Raw genomic sequence first — 11,861 nt, forward strand, 5'->3', positions numbered from 1 at the left:
GTGTGTGTGTGTGTGTGTGTGTGTGTGTGTGTGTGTGTGTGTGTGACTGAGCTTTAGGCATGAGATCTCTCTATTTGGGTGGGAAGCCTTGGTGAGGGAGGAGCAGCAGGTGTGGAGGGAGAATTCTGGGTAGTGTAGTCAGGTAGAATGCCACTGTCCTGTACCCCAGCCTGGCAAGCCTCCACCAGGCAGCGGACAAGTCCCTGGGGGCTATCCCAGCTCACTCAGGACCAGGCTCCAGCCTAGCACCAATCTCAGCAGGACGGTCCCTTCTCCACCTCAGGGAACATCCTAGAGGACTTCCCTGCCTGCCACCCACTTCCCTCCAGCTCATGTGCACTGGCCCAGTGATCCAAGGGAGGATCACAAAGGGAGGGCCCCAGTAAGTGAGGTAGCTTTTCCAGTTCCATCCATGCTCTCTGGGTACACATTCCACCCTTCAACTAGGGCCACAGCCTGGGGCTACTTGTAATGATGAGGGAGAGAGGGAGCTGCTGAGCTCCAGGCCATGCACCCCAGGCACGGTCCTTGTGTCCACTTGCTCTGTCCCACCGACTCTGCCTGGCCAGGTTCAGCAGCCTCCCCATCTGGCCCTGCCCTCCAGGGACCATGACGGCATGCCCCTACCTTATCAGAGACCATGGGAACAGAGACAAGCCTCCCTCTGAATGTCAGCACCCAGCTGGTTCTCAGTGCTGAGTTTCCCAGGGAATGAGCACACCACCTCATTTGACACATATTTTTGGTCCCAACTGCACACAGGGCCATTACAGGTGCTGAGGAGATTGTGTGGGCAGCAGAGCCCTCTGGGGTGCTCACAGAATGGGGACATGGCCTGTCAGTAGTGGCAATAAAGTGGGGTGATGTTCCCATACAGAGTAGCCAGACAAGCCTCCTGCAGAGGACAAGAAAAAGAGGGACATGTCCCAAGGAGAGGAGAGGGCAGGGAGGGAAGAATCTAGAAGTGGCAGAAAGCAAAGGGAGAGATGAGTGTGACCGCAACCCTCTGAAAGATGGCCCTGTGGGCGGAAGGCAGGGAGGTAGAGAGGCAGAAACATGTGACTCCTAGGTCCTGTGAGCTGGGCTTTTAGAGACCTGGGATTTCAGGCTCACATGGACACTGAAGCTTTTGGGAGCTTGGGGGAAGGCATGGCACTGAAGGCCGATGGAGCCTGGGGCCAAGGCTGGAGGGTCAGGTAAGCAAGAGGCCCAGTGACGAAGAAGGGTAAAGTCAGCCTGAAGTGCAAAGGGCCAGTCTGACCTGGTGGAGGTGGAGGTAGGGGAGAGAATTAGGGAGGAGACAGGTGTCAGTCTAGGGCAGAGTGGGGACTCCAAGGCCAGAGGACAGGGGCCTCATGCTGGAAGAGTGGGCACTAGTGAAGATGAAGACTCAGAGTGGGAGGCTGGATCACATCCTCAGGGGGATGCAGAGCTGACACCCAGATAGGGGGTCATCTCAGCATTGGCGTGTATTTGTGAGGGCAGCTACCAGTTACTCTCAGGCCCACTGACCAGTCTACAGCTTCACTCTTACAATACAGGAAGGAGGAAACTGCAACCAGGCAAATGCCAGTCCCCTGCCCCGCTGCACTAAGATTCTATAGGCTGAAGGGCAGTAAAACAGCAGCTGCAGAGGTGGCTTTGGGGTGGCAGGATGAGGTGAGCCTCAATCCCAGGGCTCGCTGGACTCCTGCATAGGTCCCTGGCATGGGATCTCCAGGTCCCAAAGGGCTCCTGATATGAACCCTCTGAACTTGACTGAAGCCCCAGGCTAGTAAGTAATGCCAATCAGAGGCTGCAGAAGGGTGGGGTCATTGGTTCCTTACAGATGAGAGAAATAAGGCAGAAACCCAGAAGCATGGAACCAGGTCATGGGGGGGAGGGGCTTACCCAGATTGTCGGTCACCTGGTAGGCATCCCTCAAATCCTTCATGCGGAAGCCAATGACATCCACAAAGTCCTCCACGAGCCGGAAGAGCTCCTTGGCATTGGGACCCATCTGGGGTAGGGAAAAGTGGAGGAGCTCAAGCTGTGGGGGTGGGTGCCTGTGCCCTCCCTTGTCCTCCTGCCTCCTCCCCTCCTCTGAGGTCTCTTTTTTTCTGGGCCCTATGGGTCATTCCCTTGCAAAGCAGGGTAGCAGGCTGCTGACCTCTGAGTGCCCATTTGCATTTTACCCACAAGCTCAGAGGCCCAGAGCTGCTGCTGGGCACATGGCAGGGGCTCTTACACTGTAGGAAGGAAAAGTGTTCCAAATACCCACCATGAGGGCTACTGCCTTGGGGTTAGTGTGATAAGAGGTTTGAGGTCAGATGGAAGGAGGAGAGCGGTTGGGGAGAGTCACCACACCCCCTCTTCTGGACGTGCTCAGTGATGTTAACAAAAGTTCCTGCTCTCCTCATTCAGCCCCAGGGAAGAGCCACTGTCTTTTCATGGGTGGAGAAACAAAGCCTACCAAAGCCAGGCCCTACCATGGCTGGCCTGGGATGTAGGAGGCCTAGAGCTGCCTGCCCCTATCCTGATCCCATGGCTAACACGGGGGCTCCAGACCTCCACACATACCAACTGCGCCTCCTCCCACTTGTCCCGGTTCTCCTCCGCCAGCAGGTTGCTGATGATCTGGACAAAGTTCTAGAAATAGGAAGGGCCAGGGAAAGGGAACAAGGCATCAGTGTGTGATGGAGATCACAGCTCAGCCTAGGCCTAGGACGAGGGCTCAGTTTAGACTAGAACCAGGGCTCAGTGAATGACCAAAATCAGGACTCAGTCTGTGACCAGGATCCAAGCTGTGTGGGACCAGGGTCAGAGCACAAAGTGTAGCCAGAATCAGATCAAGGCTCAGTGTTTAATCAGGGTCTGGACTTATATGTGACCAAGGCCAGGGCTTGGTGTGTGAGCAGGGACAGGGCTCAGTGTGTGAGCAGGATCCAGGATGATGACTTCATCCATAACTAGTACGGTCTGGATCAAGGCTCAGTCTTTGACCAAGGATAGGGTTCAGTCTATCATCAGGGTCAGAGGTCATTGTGAGCAGGATCAGGACTCAGTATGCAAACTGGATTGGGACTCAGTATATGATCTGGATCAGATATTATCCTATGTCCAGGTCAGGATTCAGCATGTAACCAATCATATTTAAAGCTCACTCTCATGGTAGGGTCACAGCCCCACCCACACTCAACACTGGGACTTAGTCTGACTGGGATCTGGGTTGGTTCCTCTGATATTTCCTCAAGTTTTCTCCCCTGGGGCTGCCCCTGGGAGTCACCTGCACATCCCCGGGTGTGGGGCTGTAGTAGGCCCTGCGGAATATCTCTGTCATGTTCCTCAGGACATCAATGGTGGAGAGCAGGTCGCCGCTGTAGCTGGTGCCGTCCTGCGAGATCTCCAGCAGGGTCTGGATGACCTCCGAGACTCCCTCCCCTGGCAACCCACGCTGAGCCTTGGCCAGATGCTCTCGGGTCTAGGGAGATGGAGAGGGCTGGATGCTGTCACTGCTGCAGGTCACAGGCAGGTGGGGGCCAGGGGCTTTGATGCCTGGAGGGCCCCACAGCCCCAACCTCACATTCAAAGAGTGGGGACGTTTCCCAGAGCCCCTGGGGCTGGCCTCACCATCATTTGGATGTTCCGGTAGTCGATAGAGACGCAGCGGATGTAGGTGGGAGGCTCCCAGTAGGCGATGCCTTCCTCGTCCAGCTCACAGCGGCGCAGGATGAGGCCTGAGGAAACTCTACTCCTCATATGACTGCTCACCAAGGAGCTCTGGGGTCCCACCCACAACTCTCAGGCAGGAGTGCTCTGTTTGGGACCCTAGCGACCTCGAGGCAAGCCTATGTGCCACATACTTCAGTTCTACTCTAGGTCCCTGGAGACCTGGAGAGCAGCAGGCACCAGAACTTCAGGAACTTTGCTGGGTGGAGGTGGGATCCTCAGCTAAGCAGTGGCTTCTGGGTTCAGCCAGAGCCTCTCTTGGAGTCTTGCAATCTAGAGACTTAGGGACAGCTGTTCTCTAGCCCTTGCCATGTCCTGGCACATTCACAGGTCTTCAGGGACCTTGCTGGCCCCTGGACACTGATGCACCCTCCTGGGGCCACTTGGTATCAAAAATCAACAGCCTGAAACACTATCTTGCTCTCAAAGGAACCCCAGAAAGATTTCTGAGCAGGGACAGCAGAGTAAATAAATACACGGTGACAGCTACATGGAATGGTTCCAGCCCTATCACCAGACAGGAGCCATAGAGTGCCTGACACAGAAGTCTGGGCTACGAACTTAAACAGGAGCAACAACAAGGGAAAGGCAGTGACTATGAAGGTAGAGAAAGACCAGGAAAGGACACCGTGAGGGATGGGCGCTGTCTTTCCCTGTTTCTCGGGGTTTGCAATAAGCCAGCAAGACAGTGTAACCAAGGATAGGGAGAGTAGGCATGACTCGCAATATTCAGCGCCTATCACCTCCCCTGCACGTATTTGGTCACTTCACCTACTGCCCACAGCAGCCCAACGCAAAGGATCACCTGAAGCCCTCATTTCATGGAAGAGAAAACTGAAGCTCAGAGAAAACGAAGTCACTTCCCCAAAGCAATATAGCAAACAAGGGCACAGCTGGGGTTTGAACTGGCTTCCCAACCTCCTTCCCTGTGACCTCCCAGATATGAAAACTACTCACACTCTTTCAAACCAAGTGAAGAAGACCAATGCCTGTGGGTGGGCAGGTCTCTTCCCTATGGAGTCCACCCGCTTTTCATACCCTCTGAAAGTACCCCATCAGTCTTCAGGGATGACACAGGACTATAACTGCTACCTGTGTTCTCTCCTACAGAATGCAAGCCCACCGTAGGTATGCTGATTGCCCTATGCCTGCTTCCCACCAGTACAGGGGCAATGGCATCAGGTTCACAGAGCTGTCTATGCTCAAAGGGACCTCTCAAGAAGAGACCACGGCATGTGCCCTGACCCTTGTGAACTCAAGACACAATGGCTGCCATGATGTCCCATCTGGTGCCATCTGGCATGAGTACCCCCAAGGGCTGCATGAGCTGCAGGTCTCAGACCAAGTCTGTGAGGGCAGCTGTATAGAGACAGAGCAGGGTCTCTCGGACCACCATTTTTACCTGTGGCATTGCGGGGACACCGGACTGCAGCCACCTCCCCAGCTGGGGTCTCCTTCCAGATCACGGCCCCAAAGTTGTCTTCATCACAAATTTCATGGGGCTCTGCGAGGGGCCAGACAGTGAGGCGAACAGGGTTTGGGATGATGGGCCGTGACATTCAGTTGTTCCCGGTCCCTCTGAGCTAGTATGCAAGTGGGAAGGCTCTCACCAGGACATCGCTGGGCACCACACTGTCGGTACTCATCCTGGGGGCCCTGGCAGGCGGCTCCCCCGAAGAAAGGCCCGGAGCAGACTCGCTCCCGTCGCTGGCTGCCACCCCCACATGTGACGCTGCAGCTGCCCCATGACGCCCAGGCCTGCCACTTGCCGTCCACTGCAAGGGTGGCCAAACATAGGACACAGGTGACAGGAAGCAGAGGTGGAACCCAGGATCAGTAGGGAAGTGGGGCCAAGGGCCAGGGGGACATAAAGAAACAGTACTCAGATGAGACAAGGAAAAAAGCCCCAGAAGTGTTGGGGCAGGACCATGAGGAGGCAGAAAACTGAGATCAATGGAGGAGAGAGAGGTCTGAAACCAGCTTGACTCAAAAAGAAGTCAGGTGGCACATGCAGCTGAACCCTGCCACCTGACCACGACTCCACTGCTCCACCCTGAGCCTGACTAACCCTTCAGCCAACCCCACCACTCTGAACTGCACTTGTCCCTACCACCCTACCATTTCCATCCTGTACTTCGATTCTGACACCCTAGCCAGCACCCTGACCTGAGCACCACACTACCCTGTACCCCAAGCCCACCTCCACCACCCTGTACTTCCATCCTAATACCCTTAACCCGCATCCTAATGCCCCTGTTTCCACCCTATACGCACTGCCCTTTCCCTGAGCCCCGCGAGGGCGTCCTGACCTGGGCACTGCTGCAGGAAGCAGTCTCGAGTTTCCACCCAGTGGCCCTGGCACTCAGCGCCTCCGTAGGAAGGACCATTGCACTCTCGAGTCCGCTGCTGGCGGCCTTGGGAGCAACTGGCGGAGCAGGTGCTCCAGCTAGACCATTCATTCCAGTTTCCGTCCACTGCCCGGCCCGGGGGAAGAAGGGAACAGGAAGCTGGTGTGAATATCCAGCACCCCAAGGCCTGGCCTCAGACACACTAAAACACCCGCCTGGGATTGCGGAAGGAATGCCACAAGGTCCCACTTCAACCTAGCATAGTCTGAATTTTTAACCCCTCAGCACCCTGAGGTGAACCTGAAATAGGTCAAGCTGGGTCCCTGGATGGGCCAGTGCCTGCTGGGCCCATCCCAAACCCCCAGCCACGCACTCCCTCTCACCTACCAGGGCACAAGGCAATATTGCAGAACTTCGTTTGCTTCTCGGGACCCTCACAGGGGTTGCCTCCAAACTGCGGGGGCCTGCAGGTGCGTGTGCGGTCACGGAAACCACGGCCACAGGTACTGGAGCAGAGGCTCCACGGTGACCACTCATCCCAGGCCCCGTGCACTGTGGAGAGAGATGGGAAGCCATCGGGCTGTTCCCCAGCCCAGAGGCCCCACCCTGCCACCCCAAGCCCCGCCCCGTGCTCGGCTCCACCCACCTGGACACACGGCCGAGTTGTTGCAGAGCCGCTGCTCCCTCAGAGGCCCACTGCACTGAGTGCTGTAGGAGGATGACACGCAGAAGCGGGTGCGGGTCTGCCAGCCCTCGCCGCAGGTGCTGGAGCACACGCTCCATGGGGACCACTCCTCGGCTGCTGGGTCACCTGTGGGTCCAGCCCTGCAGCATCATGGGCCTGCCATGCCCCCTCCCATAAGGCGGCGCCAGATTTGGAGGCCCACTTGGGGAGGCAGGACCTTGCTGTGGGGTAACAGGCCACGGGCTGGGGCCCGTGTCTCAAGATAGCCTATTTTTCCCAATGGCTGGAAGCCCCAGGGTCTGGGTCTGGCTGGGGCAGGCTTCTATTCTCCTATCAGCTCCCCTAAGCCAGTCTGCAAGGAGCAGGAGTCTGGCACCAACTAGAAGAGATGAGCAATAAGCTATTAGAATTATTGGCAACTACTAGCCATTACCAACCTGGCCCCAGAAGCCAGCTGTCTCCCCCTCTCCCCGCCTAGGGCTGTGTGTAAACCAGTCCTACCCATCCTGCCAGCTCACCAGTCTGGGGGGATGGGAACCCAAACTGCTGCAGCTCGTCTCCGAACTCCTCACGCCGCCGGGCATCCGTGGACCGCAGAGACTGACTCCGTGAGCTGGTGCGCCCAGTGGCTGTGGGATGGGTTCAGGTCAGCATCCCTGTGTGATTCCCTCTGCCCTTGGCCACAGGTGGCCAGCTACTATCACCAGAGCAATTTAACCCCAACGGACAAGTGGGGGACCCCATCCACGGCACCAACTCTTCAGCTCACTATGGGCCCCTTTGTGAAGTCCCTACAGGACCACAGGAAGGACAGCCCCTTAGAGTGTCTCCTGCCTCCTCCTACCCAACATCCCATCCCTTCCTCCCTGTGAGATATGCATGGGCCTCCCCAGGCTCCTGAGAAGACTGTCTCCTCAGGAAAGTGCATCCAACAAACCAAAACAAAACCTGAAGAGTGACAGTCTCATTAGAACTTGATTTAACTTTATGGAAGCAGCTAAAAAATGCATGAGGTCATTAGAAAGCCTTATTAGAGAAATACATCCCGGAGGCTTATCCTGCTGGAGCTGACTTGCGGGGCAGCCTCAAGAATCCCAACCCCCATCTGATAAGGAAGCCTTATTTAGTCCCACGGAGCTCCAGGTACCCTGCTTCCTCCTGGGTCAAATCTCCGCCTCTAAGCAACCAGGGCCCCAATCACTGTCAGCTCTTCAAAGCCCCGCCCACCTTCTTCCCATTGAAGCCCTAGCCTAGCGTCCCTACCCTAACCCTTCCAGGCTTGGTCTCGCCCACCACGTCAGCCCCACCCATGCCCTGCCCACTCACGGCCACAGGCCTTGCGGTTGCACAGACGCCCTTCTTCCAGAACGCCCTCACAGCCTCCGCCCTCCACGCCAGGGGTGGGCAAGCAGGTACGGGTTCGAGTTTGCAGACCTCCACCGCAGTCCCGCGTACATTCACCCCACAAGGACCACAGTTTCCAGCCACCTGGGGGAACAAGAGTGAGACTTGGGGTCCTGCCATCTTTGGGGTCCAGCGGAGACCAGAAGAGGTGGTTGTGGGCTTTGAAAGCGTAAGCAGAGGTCAGGTCTGGATGGGAAGACGGCAAGGCAGGGCGAAGCCATGGGGAACTTTGCCCCTAGGTCAGGGCTCCTTCTAGAGAGCTTGTGTCACCTCCGAGCCAGAGGGTCCTTGCTAGGTCTGGGACAAATACACACTGATGTTCAGGGCTGCCTTGCTGAGCAGACTGTCAGCTCCTGCCCACCCGTGCTCCCTACAGTGTGAAGCCTGGAGACCAGTGTAGGCCACCATTCAGAAACACACAGATCCATCCTCCCCACGGCGCTCAAACCCCTGAGATTATTTCCTCACATTCCTGTCTATGTGAGAACCTGTGAAGTCCTCCACATTTCCACTCCAGAGCATGAGGTAGAGAGTAGCCACTCCCATAACTGGTAGCCCAGAAACCTTCCTTAGACAGATCTGCCTTCCTTAGACAGATCTGCCCACCTACTAAGCAAGGTGAGGATAAATAAGTCCAGGACACTCATGGCTACACCAGGCTTAAGTAGTGATGGGAAGGAAGAGGCCCCATCTCTTAAGGTGAGAACTCAGAGGTGAAGGGTCCCAGAGCAGTCCCACCTGATGGCTCCGTGGACCTCGGCATTATCATCTCAAGGACAGTCAACTTCCAGGGTTCGGAAAGAACTGCAGCCAGAGTCTGCCTCTCCTCTCGGTTCTGCTTGGCTGCACCAGCAGGGGGCGCTGGGTTCCCAGGGAGTAAGCGGCTCTTTGGGGGGGGGGGCTCACCCTTCTGAGATGGGTAGGTTGGGAAGGACCATCTTCCATGCCCCTGTGCCTGTTATAGAGACCCCAAAACCCAGTCTGCCCAGGTGTTGAGCTAGGGAGTCAGGGTTTCAAGATCTGAGTAATGGTTTTAAGCACGGAGGATCCTGTCTTAAAGCCATCTTCGCTTCAGAGCCCCAAGGGTGGGGGCAAGGGCACAGCAAGGATACGGGAAAGGTAAGAAGTGTCACCTTCACCAAGACAAAGTTGAGAGCGAGAGGGCAGAGCGTCTCCAGCACAGCCTCAGGTGCATCATAGGTAGGGCAGGACAGTAGCTGTCCACAGACAGGGCCCAGGTGGCCGCTCTGAGGCTGCTGGTCACATGCTCTAACTCAGGACAAGCAGGAACAGCTCTCAACCAGGTCAGACTCCAGGTCTTGAACCAAACAGGATTCCAGATCTCTGCCCCACCCACCAGCCCCAGGAAAGCCACCTGCCAGGACCAACCAGGGCCCAGCTTTCTGGCCTCAGGGATCTCACCTGCCTCAGCCATTCCTGTCTCATGATTCCAGACAAAGAAGCCGGGGAGTCTTTGATCAGGCCCAGGGTGGGGTCAGGGTTCTGGATCCTTCCTGTGCCCCCTCACTGCTCCAGCCCAGCCCCCACAAGGAAGCCTGAGTGATGTGAAAACTGGCAGTGGGTGGGAGAGAGGGTGTCCAAGCTGGGCTAATCGGAGGATGCCACTCAGTTCCCATGGCAACTGCTGCAGCACACAGCCTTTCAGGATAGACCCAGGTTAGGCCTCAGCTGCCAAAACACCCACTATTTCGGGGCTGGTTACCTTGGTGACCCAGGTGGTGAAGATGTGGGAGGGGGAGGGGAGGAAAGAGGTGGGGCATATCAGAAGCTGGGGGAGAGGATGGATGCCCTCCTCTGGCCCAGCCCCCCTGTCTCTGGTCCCACCGAACCCTGATCCAGGCCACATGCGGATTCCTAACCCTATTCATACATTGAGTCCTCATTCTGGTAGTATACTAATCCCGGATCCTAGACATATACTGATTCCTCGCCCTGGTCACAGGCCAATATCTGACCTCGGTGACACTGATCCCTGGTTGTTATCACAGACCTAGGATCCTAGGCATCGGATCCCCGATCCTCCATCACAGACTGGGCCCTGATCTCAGCCACAGACTGATTCCCCAATGCTGGCCACACTCCTTCCACTAATGAATGTTCAGAAAATGGTAACTGCTGTTTTTATTATCATTTTCATTTTTAATGTGTGTCCTCACACACAGCTGACACGATAAATGTTTGCCCAGACTGAAAGCATTCATGCCAGAGGGAGCATTATGAAGGAAGAAGTCCTGGGGCCGAAGTGAGGGGCACTGGGGGACACAGAGGTGCGTCGGGGCTGTGTGGGCACAAGGGGGCAGCGAAGGAGCAGGCAGGGCTCCGGGGTGGGCTGCCCCTCCAGGCCCGGAAAGAAGCTGTCATTCTCCCCTGCTCAATGCTCCCTCTGTCTGGCGGTCTCATTTCCATCTCATTACAGGCATGAATAGAGCCAATTATTGGCCAGGCAGGCTGGCCACCCAGGAGGGAGGGTGTGCAGTGAGGGGGCTCCGGTACCCTTCCCACCCTAATGTCCTGGTTTGAGGGTAGTGGGTTCCCCTGATCCTGCACCCAAGTGGTCTGAAATGGGGGAAGGAAGGAGATCCCTTCCCCCAGCCAGTCTCTCCGGAGTCCCAGGGATCTCCTTTGGAGGAAGGGAAGCATGCACTTCCATCTTCTTCCAGCAGATGGACCCCTACTCCAGCAGGTTGAGCAGCAGATTGGTTCATCTACAATGCCACTCAGCTTTCCAGATTCTCATGGCAGGTCCAGGGACAGTCCCTGCCCAGGCAGCTAGCAAGACCCCTGCCTCTCCAGGGACCCAGCTAGAGCAAGACTATCATGAAGTGCTTAGGCACTGGTACCAACAGCTAGGTCTAGACCTCCTGGACCAGGAACAAGGGAGACACCAAGGGCAGAACAGGGAATGCTGAGGAACCTGTCCACATAGTTCCTCCACAGCCCTTCCTTCACCCGGCAGGTCCTGACTCAGCCACAATCTGCAGGCTGCCAGCAACCATCAGGGCCACAAAAGGGCAGTCGGATCCCAAGACAGACCGAGTGGCCAAGTTCACTGTCCTCTGTGAAGCACTGACCTCCCTGATCCCATCGCTGCACAGCCTCCTTTAGGCTTCAGGCAGGCTCTACCAATGAGTACCGTTCTAACCCCAGTTCTCAGCGGGGAAACCAAGGCACTTGAAGATCAAGCAAGCCACATCTGTAGGGAATTCTTGCTGCTGGAATTCTGGATGTTTCCTGTCCTGAGAAGGTATCTTATATAAAGGCCCAAAATGTTTAGTCCATGCTGGAGACTTTAGACAAGTGGCCTCTGTCCTCAGTTATCAGAGAGGCTGCTGACCCTCCCTTCAGCGTGGGAAGCATGACCCAATTTAGGTCACAAGGACTTCTTGCAGATCTGGCACTGAGCTGAGACAGGTGACACAGTAAGAGCTAAGGCACATGGGAATTTCCCCGTGGATGACGGTGACACACCCAGCATTTCCACAGGGCCTTGTCTTGTTCTTTACTTCTAGAAATATTGTCTGTGATGCGCATTGAAGCCAGTTTTCTGGATTTCTCTAAAATTTATACATAAACACACACACACACACACACACGCAAATAGAGCCACTTACACTGCCAAGATGGCACCAGAATCTCCATGGTGGACCCTGGTGCCTCTCTATCACCCCACAACTTCACTGCATCCCAAACCTCAA

The 11,861-nt window shown here is 56.1% G+C and overlaps 1 protein-coding gene across 4 annotated transcripts in view; it reads right to left on the reverse strand.

The window, feature by feature from the left end:
* Positions 1-11,861, reverse strand: part of Adgrb1 (adhesion G protein-coupled receptor B1) — a 67,888-nt gene that overhangs the window by 38,298 nt on the left and 17,729 nt on the right. For all 4 annotated transcript variants that reach the window (XR_003377487.1, XM_026782504.1, XM_026782505.1 and 1 more), the window contains exons 3-13: positions 8,068-8,229; positions 7,260-7,370; positions 6,703-6,867; positions 6,444-6,608; positions 6,018-6,191; positions 5,319-5,483; positions 5,111-5,212; positions 3,610-3,716; positions 3,266-3,460; positions 2,560-2,628; positions 1,891-1,999 (exon numbers count right to left, since the gene is read on the reverse strand). Coding sequence is in view for 3 of the 4 variants with exons in the window: in XM_026782504.1 (XP_026638305.1) it covers positions 1,891-1,999; positions 2,560-2,628; positions 3,266-3,460; positions 3,610-3,716; positions 5,111-5,212; positions 5,319-5,483; positions 6,018-6,191; positions 6,444-6,608; positions 6,703-6,867; positions 7,260-7,370; positions 8,068-8,229 (1,524 nt within the window). In the remaining variant the exon portion in view is untranslated. The remainder of the gene's footprint in view (positions 1-1,890; positions 2,000-2,559; positions 2,629-3,265; positions 3,461-3,609; positions 3,717-5,110; positions 5,213-5,318; positions 5,484-6,017; positions 6,192-6,443; positions 6,609-6,702; positions 6,868-7,259; positions 7,371-8,067; positions 8,230-11,861) is intronic.

This window comes from Microtus ochrogaster, chromosome 15, assembly GCF_000317375.1.
Source record: "Microtus ochrogaster isolate Prairie Vole_2 chromosome 15, MicOch1.0, whole genome shotgun sequence".
Taxonomy (NCBI): domain Eukaryota; kingdom Metazoa; phylum Chordata; class Mammalia; order Rodentia; family Cricetidae; genus Microtus; species Microtus ochrogaster.